Source organism: Salmo trutta, chromosome 9, assembly GCF_901001165.1.
Source record: "Salmo trutta chromosome 9, fSalTru1.1, whole genome shotgun sequence".
Taxonomy (NCBI): domain Eukaryota; kingdom Metazoa; phylum Chordata; class Actinopteri; order Salmoniformes; family Salmonidae; genus Salmo; species Salmo trutta.
In genome coordinates, this window is record NC_042965.1 from 9,931,290 (window position 1) to 9,954,568 (window position 23,279).

The window sequence follows — 23,279 nt, forward strand, 5'->3', positions numbered from 1 at the left end:
CCACAGACCACACTTTGACAACCCCTGGGCTAGGGCACACAACTAGGCTACTCTATCGTATTAAAGTGGGTCTGCTCAGTGTTCACTAACCCACACAAAGAGCCTGACAGACTGACATGCGACACGCCTCCATGTATCCAACGTGTGTAATGTGCTGTCTGCTGAATACAGTACATTATTGCAAGGCCTGGACGAGATTCCCTAAAAACACGCCACTTCGATACAGCTACACATTTTTCGTAGCAGGTTAGGAGAACTGGGTTAAGGTTATGAAAATGGTTAGGGTTAGCTAGCGAAAATGCTCTCCTAAACTCCTACAAAAGGCCACTTCTATCGAAGTGGTGTGTTTTTAGGGAGACCCTCCTAGGCTATATTTGCTCAGATTATTTAAATCTATTTTCAGCGCATATGAAGAGCATAAACTCAACAGAGACAAACACACTTGACATGAGGAGTAGGCTAGTTTATACATGTTCTAAATGGAGATGCATAAATGGGACAAGCACGAAGTGAGGAGATCAAGGCAGTCAAACCAAGCGTGAGCGACCGCACATTTTCAAACAGAATCGACACATTCGAGCTTGAAAAATGGGTCTGGATAGGCTACGTTTTCGGAAGCCGTCCAAAACGACGGAGGTCTGTCTAGATGGATACAGTTTTAGATTTTGGTGGGTTTATAGCTAACCCTAACTCTTTTCCAAACTTTAACCTTATTATCCTAACTTGCTACATTCATTATCCATACCTACTGCGTATATTCTCCTAAACTTACTACGAAAAGCACATTTTGACAAAAGCTGTATCACTTCTAGACAAAACCGTTACATAACATCAGAAAACAACGCCAGTTTGCGGGCAAGGCAAGCCTACTAGATGCTATCAACCAAGGGGCGCACACACCCCTCTATCGTCAACGCCCCCTCCACAATCCTCCTCCCCGATAGGTTCAGGCAGAGATAAAAAAAAACAACAACAACGAGGGCTTTAAAAAGATCCACAATGTTCCGTCCATCAGTAACATCTGGTCATCAGACCGGTGCTACTGTTACAGTCTCCGCTTTGCAGACGCACACTTTCTCCATCTCCATCTCCGGGGAGGACAGATATCAAAGTTCTTAATTCTTTCTTGTAGCTTCAACCAAAAACACGAAAATGCCCAGCAAAAGGAAGAAGAACAAGCGCCGCATGAGGAGGGTGGTAAGTGCGCGCACCAGGGTTCCTTCAGTTCCTCCATATTATAGCTAATTATGATTTGATGATTATGATTTTTTTTGTAATCCGTGCTACACGTGTTCCCCTCCACTCCGGTAGTCGAAGTGCATGGAACAGTTCATCCATTGAAATTCACCAAACATTAAACAATATATCACTGGATGAATGATCCTGACCATGATCGAGCAAACCTCTTTTTAAGCAAACGAAATAGTTTTTCACATTCTAAATTACTGATAGTTTTTTTTTAAGACAAGTTGAAGCATGCGAAGAAACCACTGCCAATATGTCCTAATCATTTCCAATCCATCAGCCTAGTCTCATAGACGAGACGTAACGTAGTAAACGAAAATCAGGGCCAATCAAATTAGTATGAAATGTTGTGTTTGGTATGGTTACATAAGACTGAAGGTTACTTATGGCTGTCTGAGTTGGTTGGTTGTCGGAGTGCATGGGTGGGTGTATAACGTGAACATCTAGCAATCCAAAGGTTTCTTAGCATGTTGGCTAACTCTAACTCCTAACCCTAAACATTAGCCGACTAGTAGTCACCTACCTAAGCCACAACAAATTGCAATTCGTAACATATCATACAAATTGTAATTTGTAACATCATACGAAATGAATGATGGACATCCACAAATTAATACCATACCATACTTAACAAACAAATTTAAACCCCCTGATTTTTGTTTACTTTGTTATGTCTAACCCTGAGTTCAGGTTGCACAATCCATATATCCCAATCCACTCAGCTACATCATGGGCACCATGCTTTTGATGTAGCTCGTCTGGCTACATGACCAGCACCCTGCTTGTCGAACTGTTTTATTTAGTCTACTCCTGGCTCTGTAACGTTCCAGGTACGGTGCGCCTAGTTGGCAATGTGTGATTAAGGGCCATGCATAAAGTTTGATCTCGCTGTGCACTTGGCCAAGTAGGTTATCAACTTTTTTTGTACTTTTTACCCCTTTTTCTCCCCAATTTTGTGATATTCAATTGGTAGTTACAGTCTTGTCCCATTGCGGCAACTCCTGTGTGGACTCGGGAGAGGCGAATGTCGAGAGCCATGCGTCCTCCAAAACACAACCCCGCCAAGCCGCCCTGCTTCTTGACACACTGTTCGCTTAACCCAGAAGCCAGCCGCACCAATGTGTTGGAGGAAATACCGTACAACTGGCAACCAAAGCCAGCGTACATGCGCCCGGCCACCACAAGGAGTCGCTAGAGCGCGATGGGACAAGGACATCCCAGCCGGCCAAACCCTCCCCAAACCTGGACGACGCTGGGCCAATTGTGCGCCGCCTCATGAATCTCCAGGTTGCGGCCGGATCTGTAGTGACGCCTCTAGCACTGATCAGTGCCTTAGACCGCTGTGCCACTCGGGAGGCCATATCTATAAATTGTTACAAAGAATCTGTGACATGGCCATGCTGGGTCTGAGATTTTGTTGTAAATCTGATTTTAAGGTTTATCACTAGCACACATCATTGGCGCAAAATGTGCAGGAGAACACAGTGGGTTGCTCTCCGTGTTTGCGGCTACAATTTCTTGGCCAGTCATTTAGGCCTAAACTGTCACCTATTCATTTAATTGTCGTGCACGGGATTAGAGCATTAATTTAGGACTACTGGTTGTATTATTCAACCATCTTTCTCAATTGTCTAATCAGAGGTGGGATAGCATTACAAACGTGCACATAACTGTCACAATGCTTTGCACACTCTGTGCTTGGGTGGGGGGGGGCTGAAGATCCTTTCATTTGTGTGGGGGGGGGGGGGGGTGATGGGAAGGTCCAGGAGTTTCATGTATCCTCCATTTTAGAACGTGCTCCTCCTCCATTTACACCTTGATAATGTAACGCAGCAACCGGACAGTTCTCTGTAACCCTTCTCACAATGTATTCTCCCTTTCACATAAACTAACTTGAATGTATATTCTACAAATCACAACATTTCAATTCCCTTTCTGTGACTTTCCATTGTAATGTTATCCAGAGCTCTGTCATAGCTCAGCAATAAGCCAGTAGGCCTAACATTGTACATGCACTACACTAGTGATCCCTTGCAAATACTTCTCAGTATGGTGAGAAACAAGTTCTCCTAAACACTCTTCCTCCTAGTTTTCTGGCAAGACTCCACTCAAACCAAGCCTGTATTTGGTAATGAATCGTAGGCATGCCCTCCACCAGACAGCTTTTTTAGGGCCTGTGCAGTCTTTGAAACCTTTCGCAGAAGCCCAAATAAAAACATATCCCAAATCTGTTAGCCTTATCACTTCTGCACGCTCTAGATATCTACGGAGGTGCATGGAAGGGAGGTCTCTCTTGGTGATTGACACTCCGAGCACTAACTGGGGCTCATGTTCTGCTTAGTGACTTTCTTAACATGTGCTTTTTTTTGCTCCTCTGTCCTTTCAAAACAGTTTTCTAGTTTATTTCCAAAGGATGATGATGCCTAGTAAATGTCCCTAAGATTAGTCCTGTTGATGACGGGCTCAAAAAAAACTCTAAATCGTATCATTACAAAAGGGGCAGTGAGGGGTTGTTCTGACAGACAGACCAAAGGCAGAGCTGTTTTTGTATGCACACTCACTGGGCTTATGCACTTGGTGGGCTGTGTAAACTCTGCTGGCTGGCCGGTCGTCTCTTGCAGCTAACGAAGCGTAGGGTATGATTGTAACCGGATTATAATGCGATTAGTTTACTGTCTGCTATGCGGGGCCCCATCCGGAGCCCTGAGCCCTGCTGACTCGCAGGTTTCGGTCCCGCCTGACTTGACCTGTCAGAATCACTCCGATTCAGCTAATTTACTGCCATTATCTAACTAGTTTGCCCCCCCCCAATGCCCCATTGATCGGTGCCATAGCTCAAAGGTTTAGTCCTCTGTCCTCTCTGTGAAAACATGTTGATCCTAATTTGGCATCCCTGGTATTTCATCGAATAGAATACCCCCCCCCCCCCCCCATCAAACCCAAACTAGATGAGGAATTCAATAACTAACAGCCCTCTGGCTGGATTACCTTCAGCAGCCTATCCCCATGTTTTTTCTCTCTCCATCTTTCAATGTTTAATCAAAGTGGAGTGATTCAAGGTAAAGTTAATCTGACACCCTTCTCTCTCTCTGTCTTTCGCTCGCTCGCTCTGTGTGTTGAGCAGCAGGCCCAGAGGAAAGTCCTTGAGGAGCAGCATGTTGCTGGCACTGGCAAAGGGACCCCAGGAGTGGCTGCTGTGGCGGCCCCCCCTGTTAAATTCAAAGAAGTGGCAAAGTGTCCAAAGCTTGTCCCCATACAGACTCAAGTAGTAAACGTCCCCGTTGTAGCGCCGCTGGCCCCAGTCGAGGTACCGGAGCCTAAACCTATGGTGGCGGCGTTAGAGGCTGAAGTGGTGGCAGCAGAGGTTGAAGTTGAGACGCCAGTCGAAGCTCCAGTAGAGGCTGAAGAAGCCACATTGGAGGTCGAAGCCCCAATTGAAACCCCAGATGTGGTCGACGGCCCAGTTGAAGCCCCAGAAGTCCCAGTTGTAGAAGTCCCAGCAGAAACTCCAGTGGGGCCACCTACAGAAGAAACTGCAGCAGTGCAGGAGGTTGACGAAAGCTTCACTCCAAAGACGGAGCTAGTAATGGAGGTAAAGGCCCTCTCCCATTTTGAATTTGTTTGCGGACGGAGAGTATATGGGGTCAGGTGCAGTTTCTGGCGTGTTGGGAAGGGACTGAGAGGGGGCAGTAAGAGAACAGTGTGTTCTATTTAAGAGGCTGTACATGTACACAGAGAGTGGGCAGGGCCTCTATTGCAGTCACTATATATTGCCGGGTACATTAACATGGTCTACAGTGTAAATGATTTGTCTGTTTTAAAACTGATTTCACTTGTGTTTTTCAGAACAGTGTGGTGAGAGTATTTTGATAAAATTAGGTTGATTACATATCTCTAGAGCTGTACAGATGTAGAATCTTAATTTGAGCCAGTTTGCTACAGCAGGAAAATAATCCTGCAACAAGAGGATATTTTAATTATTATGTAGATTATAATTAATGGACATTTTTGTAGGGGTTGATCCATTTTTCATACAGGAAAATTAAGTAGAAATTACAAACGTGTTTAACATTTCCTGTAACAAGGTGATCAAATTAAGATCCTTCATCTGTATTAAGGTTTTGTGACGAATCATCTTAGCTAACGAAGGATAAAGCTACTTGCGACCCGCAATAAACACCAAATCATGTGTACTTGCGGGTCGCAATTAGCTTTATCCTTCGGTGTGGAAGTTTCAATCTTCTGAAAGTTAAATGTTGGTAGTGTGTCATTGTAATAGTTTAGTTTATACAGCTGTTTGTGTCTTGTTCAGTGTCCTGTGTTGGAAACTTGTACAGTGCTTGTTGGCATTTGTTCAGCTGCTATAGTGCCTCTAAAGTGCCTCCCTCGCTGTAGCTAAGCTATGACCACATATGGCATGTGTGTACTGACATGTGCTCACATGTATGTGAATGTGTGGAGTGGGGGATGAGGGGGTGGTTATACACGATGATTGGCTCTTGGTCAAAATGCCTCTTTTCCCCAGCCCTATGCTGCTGCACATACCGTGGACATGCCAGATGCTCCTTAGACCTATACGCACAAGCTTTCATTAAAGTACTAGGCGCATCCACACGCATAGTGGATGTGTTATACACACTCAGTATCAGGATAGTTTTATTGAGTTGATGAGATTGCAAATCCTTACACTCTTAACACAGGAGCGCTGACACACACAGACACACACACACACACACACACACACACACACACACACACACACACACACACACACACACACACACACACACACACAGGTGTTGGTAGACAAAGAGTGGACAGTTGGTGGCTCTGGTCAGTCGGTTGTGGTGTCTTCACCATGGGCCTCATATTCAGCTGGCTGCGGGGGCCAAGAGGCCACCCCACTACTGGACGTCGCCGTAGAGATCTGGGTGAGCCCCCCCCCCTCCCCCTGATGGGTGGCGTGGTCAGGTTATCCTGCAGTGAGGGGACGGGACATCGGATGCAGAACATTTTGTACCAGGCAGTGTTCTCTCTTTGCTCCTGTAGCTCCCTCCTCCTTTCCAGCTCTTCCCCTCTTGTGTGTTTGTGTTTGCTTATCGGGCCCCTGTGGAGGAGCACTTTCTGCCTGGCACGTGTTTTCACTGATGGAGTGGCCAGTGGATGCACATGAGTAGATCATGCCGTGTTGTCACTGGTTGATGCCGTAGGGGTGGGAGGAGACAGAATCTTAGGTGGAATGGGAGTTTTTGGGAGGGGTACTGCCGATGGAGAGGGCTTGAGTATTTAAACACAAGGAGTGTGGGGGCATGGAAGTCTTGGTGCCTTCTTGCTGCCTGGCAGATGGATTGATCACCTGGTGCCTCTGCATGTGAGGCAGACAAATTTGAATTGAAGAAGGCAGTCCATAAGTGCAGACAAAGGATATCAAGAAACTCTGGAGGATTCTGTATGGAGGAATGGTCTAAGATCCCTCTCAACGTGTTCTCAGACCCATAAAACATTTTAGAAAAAGGCTCAGTGCTGTTATCCTCGCAAGGTGAGGTATTCAAAACGTGTCATTTTGGACCCCTACCGTTTTGAGAAAAAAATGATATTACTTGTTTAAACAAAATCTCTTTCTCTGAGCAATTGTATTTGTATGAAATAATATACATTTCCATAAAAATTATTATATTTTTTTTTGTAAACTGTCATGGTCAAAACATATTGATACAACAGTAGCTAAGATGAGAAGTCTGTCCATAATAAAGCGATACTCTTCATTCTTAACAACACTATCAACAAGGCAGGTTCTACAGGCGCTGGTTTTGTCACACCTGGACTACTGTCCAGTCGTGTGGTCAGGTGCCACAAAGAGGGACTTGGGAAAATTGCAGTTGGCTCAGATCAGGGCAGCACGGCTGGCCCTTAAAAGTACAGAGAGAGCTAGCATTAATGACATGCATGTCAACCTCTCATGGCTCAAAGTGGAAGAGAGATTGACATCATTACTTGTTTTCGTAAGAGGTGTTGAAAATCTGAAGGCACCAAGCTGTCTGTTTAAAATACTAGCAAACAGCTCGGACACCCATGCATACCCCACAAGGCATGCCACCAGAGGTCTTTTCACAGTCCCCAAGTCCAGAACAGAACAGGCGGACAGTACTACATAGAGGCATGACTACATGGATCTCTATTCCACATCAGGTAACTGATGCAAGCAGTAGAATCAGATTAAAAAAGCAGGTAAAAATACACCTTATGGAACAGCGGGGACTGTGAAGTAACGCAAACATAGGCACAGACACATGCATACACACATGATAACATATGCGCTATACACACACGTACACATGGATTTTGTGTTGTAGATATGTGGTAGTGGAGTATGGGCCTGGGGGCACACCCTTAGTGTGTTGTGAATTCTGTAATGAATGTCTTATAATGTTGTATAGCTGCCTTAATTCTGCCGGACCCCAGGAAGAGTAGCTGCTGCCTTGGTAGCAGCTAAAGGGGATCCTTAATAAATATAAATACAGTTCATATAAGGAAATCAGTCAATAAATTCATTAGGCCCTAATCTATGGATTTCACATGACTTGGCAGGGGTGCAGCCTACCTTGTAGGTCATAGGCCCACCCACTTGGCAGCCAGGTCTACCCACTGGGGTGCCAGGTCCAGCCAATTAGAATGTGTTTTTCCCCACAAAGGGCTTTATTACAGACAGAAACACCCCCCCCCCCCCCCCCTCAGACGATCCCGCAGGGGAAGAAGCTGGATGTGGAAGTCCTGGGCTGGCGTGGTTACACGTGGTCTGCGGTTGTGAGGCCGGTTGGATGTACTGCCAATTTCTCAAAAACAACATTGGAGGCAACTTATGGTAAAGAAATGAACATTCAATTCTCTGCCAACAGCTCTGGTGGACATTCCTTCAGTCAGCATGCCAATTACACGCTCATTTAAAACTAGAGACATCCGTGGCATTCTGTGTGACAAAACTGCACATTTTAAATTGTCCCTTTATTGTCCACAGCATCAGGTGCACCTGTGTAATGATCATGCCGTGTAATCAGTTTCTTGATTTGCCACACCTGTCAGGTGGATGGATTATCTTGGAAAATGATTTCAGACCCGCCGTATCTCTCTTCCCATCTCTCACATGTGGACGCATTTAACATATGGGAAAGCCTCTTCAGAATAGAACAGGCTATCTCTCCCACGTGTGTTGAATCATTCCTCTGTTTAGTTCCTCTCCATTGGTATTGGGTTGTCATTTAGCTCTGTCAGCATTTCTGTAGTGATTTCTATTTTTTTACCTTGACGTTATATTGTTCCCTAGCAAATTTCTACAGTAAAAACAGGAACTTGGCTTCTAGGTAGAAGGAAGGGGAAGGGAATGTGTATTACAAACATTATGTACATAATATTCTCTGAAGAGGTTAAACTAATAGATAGAAAGGGCTGCACTTGGATCAGTTTAGTACATTTTGTTCCTTGAGTATTTATGGGGCCTGTGAGACGAGCTGCGATCAGACCAGTTTGGTACACAGCTAGGGATATGAGGGGGCTGCTGTAGCTGTGTGAATATAGGCTGCTGTTGCGGAGTAAATGGAAGACCAGTAGCCCATAGCCCCTCCCTCCCCCTACACAGCTGTGTATTCAGGCCCCTTGACTTCTTCCACATTTTGTTACATTACAGCCTTATTCTAAAATTGATTAAATAAAAATGTTTCCTCATAAATTTACACACAATACCCCATCATGACAAAGCAAAACAGGTTTTCATAAATTTTTGCAAATGTATTAAAAATAAAAAAAATGATACAATTTTTTACATGAGTATTCAGAGCTTAGGTGCATCCTGTTTCCACACCCTTGAGATGTTTCTACAACTTGATTTGGAGTTCACCTGTGGTAAATTCAATTGATTGGACATGATTTGGAAAGGCACTCACCTGTCTATATAAGGTCCCACAGTTGACAGTGCATGTCAGAGCAGAAACCAAGCCATGAGGTCGAAGGAAATGTCCGTAGAGCTCCGAGACAGGATTGTGTTGAGGCCCAGATCTGGGGATGGGTACCCCCCAAAAATTCTGTAGCATTGAAGGTCCCCAAGAACACAGTAGCCTCCATCATTCTTAAATGGAAGAAGTTTTGAGCCACCAAGACTCTTCCTAGAGCTGGCTACTCGGCCAAACTGAGCAATCAGGAGAGAAGGGCTTTGGTCAGGGAGGTGACCAAGAACCCGATGGTCACTCTGACAGAGCTCTGACAAGTCTCTGAATGTCCTTGAGTGGCCCAGCCAGAGCCTGGACATGAACCTGATTAAACATCTCTGGAGAGACCTGAAAATCGCTGTGCAGCGACGCTCCCCATCCAACCTCATGGAGCGTGAGAGGAATAGGAGAAACTCCCTAAATACAGGTGAGCCAAGCTTGTAGCATCATACCCAAGAAGACTCAAGCTATCCTACCAACTTTTTCTACCTGGAAAGATGGAATTACTAGCTCGCTCTCTCATTTAGCTCAACCCACTACCGTGCTGCATTGACTAGACCGACCGTCCTAGCTTCACAGCTTATCAGTCGCGAGCCACGCTTTTAGTCATCGCAAGAGCAACATAGCGCTAGCTTCGTTTGGATAACTTTGTGCTAACTAGGTAGGCTGCTAGCCCAAGTGGTGAATGCTAGCTACATTTCACTTTGTTCTCGGATTATTTTTTGTATTTTTTTGAGCCATTGCACCTGTTAGCTCAGTCCAAGGGGTACCGAGCACGGCCCAGGCCCTGGCTCCAGCACCGGTACATCCGTGCTCATGCAGGGCATGTGTCGTCTGCCTGGGTCTTGAACACGAGGATGCAGCATTCGAGGACGCCCGGTCATGCATCCATTGTGGGGATTTTACTGCAAACACCCTCTGTCGGAGAGTGCGCAGAGCAACCCAATGTGATTCCTCTCCCACACTGCCTTCGAGCGGGGAGAGTACCATGCAGACCCAGCCCTTATGGGCTGACACCATGGATGGCTCTCCTGAGGACCTTCACCTACTTTTCCTCATCATCAACGAATACAATGGCATGACGATCTCCTCCAGATAGAGGACGAAGAGGCACACACTGTTACTTCTAGGCCCTCTTCTGCTCTTAGTGGGGCATCGATGGCGGATGACAGATATTCGCTCATTGATATCTGCAAACGGGCAGCGACCAGACTCAGTATTCAGTGGCCTGAACTCGTGTTGAGTGGCAGCGCAGAGAGTGACTGGTACGATGGGAGGAAGCTCTCCTTTCGCACCATCCCAGGCAAGCAACTCCTCTCAGCCATCCCAGCTTCCGTGGCAGAAGCCAAACACAATTAGAACAGACTCTTGACCGGTAAGATCCAAACCAGACTTTTTGCCAGCCTGAATGTTCCGTCAACCCCAGTGCCTCACCACTAACAGACACTTCTCTCCTTGGTAAGATGGACCGCTTCTCTGCGTCCATCTACCAAAAGGTCTACTTGTCTGCCACACGTTCTGTACTGGCATTGAACATTACGTCCCTACTGCTGGCTTAGCAGGCCGATTTGATGTTAGCTTGGAGATTATGCATTTCTATTGGTAAACCTAACCCAGACCTTTAGGATGAGATCTGTTTCATCACAGACCTCAACCGCCGAGCCTCCAGGGGCGCCATTCAAGGCTGTGGCCACGCCATGAGACTTACAGTGGCAGAAGAGAGAGCCTCGTGACTCAAATTGTCCAGCCTGTCGGAAAAACAGAAAGCAGATTATCTTGATGCCCCTGTCAAGCAGAGGGAACTGTTTGGGCCGGCTGTCTCCGCCATGCGGCAGAAGTGCAAACTTTGAAAGGCAAACTTTTGCCTGCCCCATAGACCCGGGTATCGACTAATTGTCAGTCGCCACCAACACTGTCCCCTAGTTCCAGTGTGTCAACACTCCCCTTTTCAATAAAAAAGTCTGCTGTATCCAGGCATCATGCCAAGGACACAGAGAAAAAATACAATAAAAAGGAGACTTGCTCCATCACCACCAGAGGGTGCTCCGGCACCACTGGTGAGCGAGAGTCTACTGACCTGTGGGCTACTCGTCACCAGAGCAGGAAACTCAGTGAATGCTCCGTCCAGCCCTGGGTCTAGTCCACGGTTATGAAGGGGTACAGACTGCAGTTCGCTCAGAACTTTTGAATCAGTAGCGACTGGCAACTCGGTACGCATACTTGAGGAAATCTCCTCTATTACGCAAAGGGGCTATCAGGGCCATACTAGCGGCAGAGAGCCACCTCTGCTTCTACTTCTGGTACTTCCTGGTTCCCTGCAACACTGCTGCGTTCTTCACATTCAACAGTTTCCCATGTGTATTAAGAATGGTCCACCACTGAAAGGACATCCAGCCAACTTGACACAACTGTGGGAAGCATTGAAGTCAACGAGGGCCAGCATCACTGTGGAACGCTTTCGACACCTTGTAGAGTCCATGCCCTGACAAATTGCGGATGTTCTGAGGGCAAAAGGGGGAGCGGGTTGAAACTCAATATTAGGAAGGTGTCCTTTAATGTTTTGTACACTCAGTGTATGTAAAACGTGCTGTCTCGCTCTATTCGTTGAGGTGACTGGTTCACCTCAGTCGAACTGCAGAATGCTTATTTTCACATAAGCATGCTGCCGGCACACAAGGTTTTCTTTTCAAGGCACAGCCTATGAATAGGCTAGATCATTCAGCAAGTGTTTAAGAGCTAGCCCTCACACCCCTGAGAAACCTGCTATGCTCCCCATCCCGGGTGCAGGGGTTCGAGACACGATTTCCCTTGTAACCCAACTCTCAGAGCTAGGGTTCAAGATCAATCAGAAAAATTGTTGTTTGGCGCCAACACAGAGAATAGAATACATACGCATAATGCTGGATTCTCTCTCTTATCAGGCAAAGAGTCATTCCGACAGTGCCTTTCCCTGTTTGCCTCCAAGTGCTGGGGTTGATGTCCTCCATTTCAGTAGTACATCTTGGCCTACTGAGAATGAAACTTCCAGCGCTGGGGGTTTGTGCAAGTCTGTGTACACGGCATCACTTCAATCGTCAGATAAAGGTGACCTCTGCATGTGTCTCGGCTCTCTGCCACTGAAAGAGCTCCTCGATCTTCATTCTTGGCACTCCCCTAAGGGTAGTTGATTGTAACCGAGCGCGCCCTGTGACGACCAACTCATCATGCATGGGCTGGGGCGCAGTTCACGAGGGGAATGCAATAAACAGTGTGGACCCCACAACTCCGGATTGCTCACATAAATTACCTTGAATTGCTCACTGAAACTTTGTTCTTGAACTTTGTTCTCTTCTCTCTGCCTGACATGGAGAGAAGAGGGGGGGGGGGGGGGGTGTGGCAGCTTGTCTTGCGTGTTTGCACCTCTAGTGTGTTTTCCAAGGGAAGGTTTATGATCTCTGAAATGTATGTGTTTTTCAAAACCTTGCCCATTTTTAGACATGGGTGGAAAAAACCAACAATTGTGCACCACCCACCCACCACTGTTTCTAAAATAAACTGCCATCATGTGGTTGTCAGAACTCAAGTCTGAGTTGCTTAATCCTAGACTCGAAATGATATTAATAACGAATTCTTTCTCTCTACCACTTGCAGGCCGCATCCATCCCTGAGGCTCCCGTGTCAGCTCCTGACGAATTTGAGGTAAACCTAATACTGAGTGTATATCACCCATAGTTCCGTTGCATGGTATTTTTTTAGTGTGTTTGGCGTCTTTGACCGTGTTCTACTGCATGTTTAGAAACATGACGAGCCGCTGGTGAAGGCTGAAGTGGAGGCTGAAATAGTTGCCAAGGTCCAAGCGGAGGTCGAAGCAGTAGTCGAGCCAGAATCCGGGCCCGTGGTCGAGGCCGTAGCTGCCCCAGTAGTGGAAACTGAAGAGGTGGTGATCGACACAGAGGACAGTCCTGAGGTTGAAGCTGAGGTCATTCCTATGGTCAACGCAGATGCCATTCCTGAAGAAGTTGAAGTAGAGGAGGCCCCAGTCGTCACAGAGGTGCTACATCATGCTAACGTGCTACGTCACTAACGACCCTTCTCTGCTCTCACGCCTCTGCCTTTCCTGAAAAAGCTCAACTTGAGTCCTTTGTTCTTTTGCGTGATGTTGTCTTGTGTGGTGGTGCATGTAGTGCGTGATCATGTGTGGTTTGCTCTGTTCCTTACCCTTCCTCTTTCTCTTAAACAGCGTTCAGAAAAAGCATCTGATATTGTTTTTCTGTTTGATTGGATGAGTCTTTAATGAGTCATTTCCCCTCGTTCCAGGATGTGCCTGTCACGACAGAGGCACCTGAAGGGGTTCCAGTTGTAAGCAGACATTTCTCACTACTTTATTATTGTGCAACTTCTTATACATGGGAAATATTGAGATGCTGCTAGATCCATTTCCTAAGCGTTCGTATCAGCTTATTGCAGCCTGGGCTTTTGAGCTAGTGATTGCTCCTATTAGTAAGGCTCTACCTAGTGGACAGCTGGAACACTTCACAAATGTTACACTTCAGTGTTTGCTCAACTTGTCGTGCCTGTATTGACCAATGGTCGATTTTTATGTGTCGCCTAATTTTTGCTTTGGAATCAAACTGACTTGTCCCCAACCTTTCTCATCCAGGAAACAGAAATTATCCCAGAAACGCTGTCGGAGCCTGTGGTAGCCCCAGTTGATGAAGCCCCCGTAGCCGACGTCGCTCCCTCAGAGCCCCTTGTAGAGGTAAGGCTGACCAACGCATGACATTAAGCCTGCTCAGTCCTAGGGGTGTGAACGTTAAACAAAATTGGGACGTTAACGTTAAGAAAAAATACCTAACCGAAAAAGGTAGCTTCCACAAAATTGTAATCACAGAGCAGTTATCACTAAATTATCATCATAAAGGGAAAATTGCATAATAAACAAAAACCTAATGCAACAATGATGTAACGTTAGTCGAAGATATGCATCTTTTAAATTATTTGTCATGGATATAAAGCACTTTGCTCGTCATCGTTAAGTTTGAAAAATGGCAGAGAAAGGCAAGCAACAGCAACGAACAGCCTGCTCTGCACGCTGTTGTACACATTGATCCAGAGCATTCCAAACATGCTCAATGTGTGACATGTCTGAATCAGTGGAGGCTCCTCAGAGGAGAAAGGGGAGGACCATCCTCATGGTTTTCAGAAAATTAAAAATGCTAAAACATTTTAAGTTCTACTTTTTAGATAACTATACTAAACATAATCATGTCACCAAATAATTGATTAAAACATACTATTTTGCAATGAAGGTCTACAGTAGCCTCAACCCTGTTCTCTAGTGTAGCACCAAGGTGTAGCCGAAGGACAGCTAGCTTTTGTTCTCCTCTGCGTACATTGGCTCCTGGACTCCACGCATTTCAAGGCTGCGTTGAAACAATGACTGGTAAATGATCCAAGACCAGCTCAGTTAATCCCTACCATTGTGACAATGAGTCATCATAATGCTGCATCAAATGTACATGATCTTAGGGGCATTGGCAAACACTATGTAAGTAATTTATGTACCCCTAATTGCACCGAATACATCTGTTTATCCTACAGCTATTGTAAGCAGTAATCATGAGCCTATAAACCAGAGTAGCACTGAGGCGGTGTGCAATAGTAGGAAGACCACTTTATGCAGCTCACCATGCACTATCCGCTCCAATGTAAATAACATGAATAAGTCTAGCTCTGATAAGCTTCCCAGTAAAGCATTAAAAACAATCAAGCAACCCAGAAAAGTGCTAAAAATAGCCCATATTAACATATGTAGCCTAAGAAACAAGGTCCATGAAGTCAATAACTTTCTTGTAACAGATGACATTCATATTCTGACTATCTCTGAAACTCACTTAGATACAGTGGTAGCAATACATGGTTATACCATCTACCGAAAAGACAGCTATGCCAACGGAGGCAGTGTTGCGGCCTATATTCAGAACCACATTCCTGTAAACCTTAGACAATCTAATGTTAAATACTGTTGAAGTAATATGGCTACAGGTTCATCTGCCTCACCTAAAGCCCATTCTTGTGGGAAGCTGCTGTAGACCAAGTGCTAACAGTCAGTATCTGGATAATATGTATGAAATGCTTGATAAGGTATGTGATATCAACAGAGAAGTATATTTTCTGGGTGATATAAATATTGACTGGCTATTCCTGAGCTGCCCACTCAGGAAAAAACTTCAAACTGTAACCAGTGCCAGCAACCTGGATTAGGTTGTCAGTCAACCTACCAGGGTAGTTACAAACAGCACAGGAATTAAATCATCAACATGTATTGATCACATCTTTACTAATGCTGCAGATATTTGCTTTAAAGCAGTATCCAAAGGATGTAATGATCACAGTATAATAGCCATATCTAGGAAAACCAAAGTTCCAAAGGCTGGGCCGAATATAGTGTTTAAGAGGTCATACAATAAGTTTTGTAGTGATTCATATGTTGATGATGTAAAGAATATTTGTTGGTCCGTGGTGTGTAATGAGGAGCAACCAGACGCTGCACTTGACGCATTTGTGAAACTACTTATTCCAGTTACTAATAAGCATGCACCCATTAAGAAAATTACTGTAAAAACTGTTAAATCCCCTTGGATTGATGAAGAATTGAAAAATTGCATGGTTCAGAGGGATGAGGCAAAAGGTATGGCAATTAAGTCTGGCAGCCCAAACTGATTGGCAAACGTACTGCAAATTAAGAAATCATGTGACTAAACTAAATAAAAAGAAAATAAACCCACACTATGAAACAAAGAAGTTATACACAGAATGATAGTAAAAAGCTTTGGGGCACCTTAAATGAAATTTTGGGTAAAAAAGCCAACTCGGCTCCTTCATTCATTGAATCAGATGGCTCATTCATCACAAAGCCCACTGATATTGTGAACTACTTTAATTACTTTTTCATTGGCAAGATAAGCAAACTTAGGGATGACATGCCAGCAACAAACGCTGACATTACACATCCAAGTATATCGGACCAAATTATGAAAGACAAGAATTGTACTTTTGAATTCCGTAAAGTCAGTGTGGAAGAGGTGAAAAAAAGTATTGTTGCCTATCAACAATGACAAGCCACCGGGGTCTGACAATCTGGATGGAAAATTACTGAGGATAATAGCAGACGATATTGCCAGTCCTATTTGCCACATCTTCAATTTAAGCCTACTAGAGAGCGTGTGCCCTCAGGCCTGGAGGGAAGCTAAAGTCATTCCGCTACCAAAGAATAGTAAAGCCCCCTTTACTAGCTCAAATAGCCGACCAATCAGCCTGTTATCAACCCTTAGTAAACTTCTGGAAAAAATGGTGTTTGACCAGATACAATGCTATTTCACAGTAAACAAATTGACAACAGAATTTCAGCATGCTTGTAGGAAAGGACACTCAACAAGCACAGCACTTACACAAATGGCTGATGATTGGCTGAGAGAAATTGATGATAAAATGATTGTGGAAGCAGTCTTGTTAGACTTCAGTGCAGTTTTTGACATTATCGATCATAGTCTGCTGCTGGAAAAACGTATGTGTTATGGCTTTACATCCCCTGCTATAATGTGGATAAAGAGTTACCCTCTGTGTTCTGTTAGATAAGTGTTCTTTAATGGAAGCCTCTCAAATATAATCCAGTTAGAGTCAGGAATTCCCCAGGGTAGCTGTTTAGGCCCTTTGCTTTTTTACATTTTTACTAATGACGTGCCACTGACTTTGAGTAAAGCCAGAGTGTCTATGTATGCGGATGACTCAACACTATACACGCCAGCTACTACAGCAACTGAAATGACTGCAACACTCAACAAAGAGCTGCAGTTAGTTTCAGAGTGGGTGGCAAGGAATAAGTTAACCCTAAATATTTCAAAAACTTAAAGCATTGTATTTGGAACAAAACACTCACTAAACCCTAAACCTCAACTAAATCTTATAATAAATAATGTGGAAATTGAGCAAGTTGAGATGACTAAACTGCTTGGAGTAACCCTAGATTGTAAACTGTCATGGTCAAAACACATTTATACAGTAGTAGCTAAGATGGGGAGAAGTCTGTCTATAATAAAGCGATGCTCTACCTTCTTGACACTATCAACAAGGCAGGTCCTACAGGCCCTAGTTTTGTCGCACCTTGACTACTGTTCAGTCGTGTTGTCAGGGGCCACAAAAAAGGACTTAGGAAAATTGCAATTGGCTCAGAACATGGCAGCACTGCTGGCCCTTGATGTACACAGAGAGCTAATATTAATAATATGCATGTCAATCTCTCCTGGCTGAAAGTGGAGGAGAGATTGACTTCATCACTACTTTTTATTTATGAGAGGTATTGACATGTTGAATGCACCGAGCTGTCTGTCTAAACTCCTGGCACACAGCTCGGACACCCATGCATACCCCACAAGACATGCCACAAGAGGTCTCTTCACAGTCCCCAAGTCCAGAACAGACTATGGGAGGCACACAGTACTACATAGAGCCATGCCTACATGGAACTCTATTCCACATCAAGTAATTGACACAATTGACACAAAACAGATTAAAACACACCTTATGGAACAGCGGGGACTGTAAAGCAACACAAACATTGTCAGACACACACACACGATAACATACGTACTATACATACACATGGATTTAGTACTGTAGATATGTGGTGGAGTAGGGGCCTGAGGGCACACAGTGTGTTGTGAAATCTGTGAATGTATTGTAATGTTTTTAAAATTGTATAAACTGCCTTAATTTTTCTGGACCCCAGGAAAAGTAGCTGCTGCTTTGGCATCCATAATAAATGCAAATACAAAACCTAGGAGCCTCATGGTTCTCACCCCCTTCCTTGGACTTACACAGTAATTAGGACAACTTCTGGAGGACGTCCTCCAACCTATCAGAGCTCTTGCAGTATGAACTGACATGTTGTCCACCCAATCAAAGGATCAGAGAATTAATCTAGTACTGAAAGCATAAGATACAGCTAGCTAGCACTGTAGTACATCAAATATTGTGAGTAGTTTACTCAGAGAGACAATAGTTGAACAGTTTTGAACAAATACATTCTTTCCAAAATGAAGGAGGGAGAGAGAGAGAGAGGGTCATTCTTTTTCAGTTTCATTTACTTAGCTAGCAAATGCAGCTAGCTAGTTTAGCCTTCTCAAACACCCTGCTCAAACAGAGGGGTGCTATGCTAGCTGGCTATGACTATCTAACACAACACTGGAACTCTTCCAAGTCAAGGTACCTTTTGGTTTTACTAATTTATTGACCTAAACTGGTTACTGACTGTACACTGTAACGTTACTGCATGATTGTAGCAGGTTTACTAACACGTTAGTTCTATTAGCTATGTTGACTATGACATTACTTTAGCTAATATGGTGACAACGATGTAGGCTGTGTGTAGCAGTTATGATATGGTTTTGCTTGGAAAGGTTTACATTCACTAACAGGAATGTAAACAAATTTGTGCACGAAATAAGCTTTTTGTGCATATGGAACATTTCTGTGATCTTTTATTTCAGCCGATGAAACATGTATACATGCTCATTTTGGCCAAAACGCTTGCAGACTTGAGTGGTTTACTATCGAACACAACAAATGGCCACTAGACAAAAGGCTTAGGGGCCAGGTGTTCGGTTTGAGATTCAGTTTATGACTGCGGTAGATAGAACTTCATTGCCCCCTAGCGGTCATACGCAATAGGTCCACCATACGCAATAGGTCCACCATACGCAATAGGTCCACCATACGCAATAGGTCCACCATACGCAATAGGTCCACCATACACAATAGGTCCACCATACGCAATAGGTCCACCATACGCATTGTGAATTCACATGGAATTTTATGGAATTTGTACGGAAAGCCGATAAATGGCAGTTTAAACACTGAGATCTTTTTCCCCATTTGTCACATCCCTACTCAGTCCCTTTTACTTTTGTCAGTAAGAAAGGAGAAATGGAAGTTAAGTTAGAATTTGGACATTGTGTAACAGTCCTACGCTTTCCAGGCCCCAGTAGACCCTGTCATCGATACAGTGGCCGACAACTTTATCATCACAGAATCTGTCCCCACAGTGGAGGCAGCCATGGCTGAGCCCGCCATTGAGGAGCAGGTGAGACTCGGGCTCCAAATCATACCTACTCTTAACACATACACACAAGGATGTTGTTTTGGCACACCTTTAATCACCTGCTGACGTCAAGTCTGACTGCGTGTCATCTCTGTTCAGGTGCCCGCAGTCCCAACAGATGCACTTGAGGCCCTATCGGAGTCGCTGAACAACGTCCCCCAAGTATCTGAGCCCGCCCCTGTCACAGCTGATGAAGTCATCAACGTGAGTCTTCCTACTTTTCTCTATGCAGAGACTGAGGTGCCCAATGCCAGATGTAGTTTTGGTAGAGCAGACATGAGACACACATGCTTACTCCTGGTAACCCCGTTGTCTGGTTGGTCTCTGGAGGCAGTGTGAGGAGGAAGAGGTGACAAAGATGGGGGAGAGAGAGACGACACACTTCCACCCGATTACCGGCCCTCTCCGGAGGACCTGCTGGTCCGAGTTAAACTATGACAACCTACAAGCTTTTCATCTACTCAGGCTAATTTATAATAATGACTCAAACCAACTCTTTACGCAATCACCTTGGTATATTAAGCACTAACATATGATCAAATACTTTGGTGTAGGCTATCCTCTCATTTGAATGCTCTCGCACATTTTGAAATGTACCCATCCAGGAGTTCTTGCTTCCTCGTGAGTTTCTCTCGCCCATCTTTGGATCAATCCTCCCTCCTTGTGGTCTTCCTTTTTACATTCTGTTCATTTCCTGGGCTGTGGGCTCCTCCAGCTCCTTTTATTGCATCAGGCATGTCATTTAGTGGGTGGGACTACTGATTTTAGTTGTGCGCTCAACATTGACTGGGTGTGTTGCCTTTGCAGGCTAAAGAGGAAATTGAAGCCCAGATGGAAATCGAAGCCAAAAACGACGCCACTGATGAGAATACTGCCCTGGATGTCCTCTCTGGACATTTCTCAGCCCCCCAGCCTGTCATCTCAGAACTGCAGTGTCACACGCAGCTCGCCTCTGCGCCCGTAGAGCTCGCCCCCGTGGTAAGAGCATACACTACTGTATCCAACTCTCCCAATCAATTACGATCTGTCTTTACACGTATTGGAAACCAACCACCCCCTTTCTTACATTCCCATCTAAACCCCTCCCTTGTTCTTTAGGATAACCCAGCAGAGGCAGCATTGAATGGACATATTGCAACTGAGGTGGCCATTGAGGGATAGATCTCTGCAGGTGAGGACTTGTTGTTTAGTCTCCCGAAACGCTTCGTTTGAACGCACGCACTTGCGTCTAAATTGGCGTTAACATTCTGTTATTGTTTCTGTCTCCCCATAGATTTCCTCAGTCAGTATGGAGGACTGAAGAGAGCCTCACGGGGAGCCGACCAGCAAATTTTACTTTTCAATATTTAGAGCTTAAAGGGACCGGCGGGAAATTAAGCGGACATCCAACACTCAGTGCCTTTCCTGCTTAGGTTCTCACCAAAAGAAAATCAAACAAACACATTTTAATGCGGCATGAAGGCGGGGGAATAAGAGTCTTTGGAACAGAATGTGACTATTTGGAATTAACAAATTATGGCTTCTTTCATAGATTTTCTGTATCCTAATGCATGTATTGTGGATTTGCATCGATTGTAAATGGCATACATTGTATATGGATACTGTAGAGTTAATGAATGTGGCAATGACTTGTCTTCACATTTGGACCATGTTTGTATGGATGGGAGGGGTATTTCCTTGTACATGTGTTCTATATGCTGACTACACCGGGCACGAGCGTGCATCTGCGTGCTCCATCACGTGCATGCTGATTTTGTCAATCCACACCAGATGCGATCAGGACATGCAGGTTGAAATATCAAAACGAACTCTGAACCAACTATATTAATTTGGGGACAGGTTGAAACACATTAAATATTCATGGACATTTAGCTAGCTAGCTCGCTGTTGCAAACTAGTTTGTCCTGGGATATAAATATTGGGTTGTTACTTTACCTGAAATGCACAAGGTCCTTTTTTTCCTGGATCTTTGTAGATTTTTGACCCATTTTGAGTCACACAAAATTGTGTATCCTCTACTCTGACAATTAATCCACAGGAAAAAGTGGAAACCTAGTTAGTTTCTAGTAATCTCTCCTTCTTCAGTCTTCTTCTGTGGATTTTATATGGCGGTTGGCAACCAACTTTAAGGTGCATTACCACTATCAACTGGACTAGAGTGTGGACCTCAGTTCAGCTTTCAATCACCCACGTGGGTCTATGCTCCTAAAAACCAACGAGGAGTTGGGAGATGCAGGACTTGGAGCGTCTCACGCGTCAAAAATAAAACCAAGTTCTATTTTAGGGCCTGGCTGTGCAGACGCTTGCGAGCAGTTTGGATGATTGAATAACATACCCATCCTCTTCACTGTGTACTGGCGATGTGTCTACAGTCCTGTTGGAGAAAGTCTGCCCTGGGCAATGAGAGAGGGTGTGAAGTTTTCCAGGCCCTCTGGCCAGATTATCTTAAAGACATCCTGTGGCGATTTTCTAACTTTTACTGTTGAAAATCGATATCCCAAGTAGAAATACAGTAAAGTACACACAATAAAGGGTAAAAAAATAGAGGAACAAAAGAGGAAAGCCCCCCCCCCTACTTATGCTACGTTATGACTTACCTGGACCACCTATTGAGATGTGCATTTTAAGCAAATCAGGTGTTAGATGAGGTGAAAAGGAGACGGGAGTGCCGCTTTAACGTTCAATTAACTACACTCAAATCTGGCCACTGAAAATGGGGGCTTGTAGATGGTGTTTGTTTTTTTACATTTTATTTTCTAATTCTGTTTTGTGTAGACCATTCGATGTGGTACAACCGCAGTTTGCGTTACACGGTTCCGTGCTCTGGAAGATACCATGAGGAGTTATGTAATGAATGTGCTGGGTTGGATTTCATTCACCTTTTTGAATAAAGATGTTACTCACCGTGATCCAGTTGTTGGCCTGTTTTATTCTACATTACATTTAGTAATCAGATGTATACTGAACAAAAATATTAACACAACGTGCAACAATTTTACTGAGTTAGTCAATTGAAATAAATTCATTAGGCCCTAATCTATTGATTTCCCATGACATAGGCTCAGCCAATCAGAATGAGCTTTTCCCCACAAAAGTGCTTTGATACAGACAGAAATACTCGTCAGTTTCATCAGCTGTCCGGGTGGCTGGTCTCAGCGGGATGTGGAGGTCCTGGGATTGCGTGGTTAAACGTGGTCTGCGGTTCTGAGGCCGGTTGGACGACATTGGAGGTGGCTTACGGTAGAGAAATTAACATTTTACATTTTCTGGAAACAGCTCTGGTGGTCATTCCTGCAGTCAGCATGACAATTGCACGTTCCCTCAAAACTTGAGACATCTGGCATTGTGTTGTGTGACAAAACTAAACATTTTAGAGTGGCCTTATATTGTCCCCAGCACCAGGTGCACCTGTGTAATGATCATGCGGGTTAATCAGCTTCTTGATATGCCACACCTGTCAGGTGGACGTATTATCTTGGCAAAGGAGAAACTCTCACTAACAGGAATGTAAACAAATTTGTACACACAATTTGAGAGAAATAAGCTTTTTGTATGTATGGAAAATATCTGAGATTTTTCATTTGAGCTCATGAAACATGAGACCAACACTTTACATGTTGGGTTCTATATTTTTGTTCAGTGTAAATGTTCAGCTTGAATTCTACATTGGCATAACGTTTGAAACTTCTTGCACTACCATACAAGCTTTCAGACAGTTGCAGCAAGCACAATCAATTATTTTAAACTACATTTTGTGGCATGTAATACAGAGTTCTCATTAGCTCATAATCCCTTTTCAATATTTTAATTTAATAATACTACACAAATGTATTGATTTAATAGTTGGAAAGAGTTAACGTTACATGCCAAGGCACAACATGAGGGTAGCAGCAAAGGGACATTATTACAACCAGTTC

General features: G+C 44.4%; 1 protein-coding gene across 2 annotated transcripts; it reads left to right on the forward strand.

Annotated features, from left to right (window-relative positions):
* Positions 1–970: 970 nt before the first annotated feature.
* On the forward strand, positions 971–22,271 carry LOC115199837 (calphotin). 2 transcript variants are annotated; one of them, XM_029762330.1, is made up of 11 exons: positions 971–1,197; positions 4,370–4,837; positions 12,855–12,902; positions 13,000–13,254; positions 13,521–13,562; positions 13,864–13,962; positions 19,240–19,344; positions 19,462–19,566; positions 20,170–20,340; positions 20,461–20,533; positions 20,636–22,271. In XM_029762330.1, the coding sequence occupies exons 1-10, from the start codon at positions 1,153–1,155 to the stop codon at positions 20,521–20,523; spliced, it is 1,401 nt and encodes a 466-aa protein (XP_029618190.1). In that variant the 5' UTR covers positions 971–1,152; the 3' UTR covers positions 20,524–20,533; positions 20,636–22,271. The 2 variants fall into 2 exon arrangements, with proteins under 2 accessions (XP_029618190.1, XP_029618192.1); XM_029762332.1 differs by lacking the exon at positions 4,370–4,837 and having other exon boundaries at positions 972–1,197.
* Positions 22,272–23,279: the final 1,008 nt, after the last annotated feature.

Excerpts from the sequence above, each read along its gene's own strand:
- LOC115199837 (XM_029762330.1), top strand. The coding sequence starts at position 1,153 with ATGCCCAGCAAAAGGAAGAAGAACAAGCGCCGCATGAGGAGGGTG. Across the intron at positions 13,255-13,520 it reads AGGCCCCAGTCGTCACAGAG|GATGTGCCTGTCACGACAGA; the intron begins GTGCTACATCAT and ends CCCTCGTTCCAG. Across the intron at positions 19,345-19,461 it reads AGCCCGCCATTGAGGAGCAG|GTGCCCGCAGTCCCAACAGA; the intron begins GTGAGACTCGGG and ends ATCTCTGTTCAG.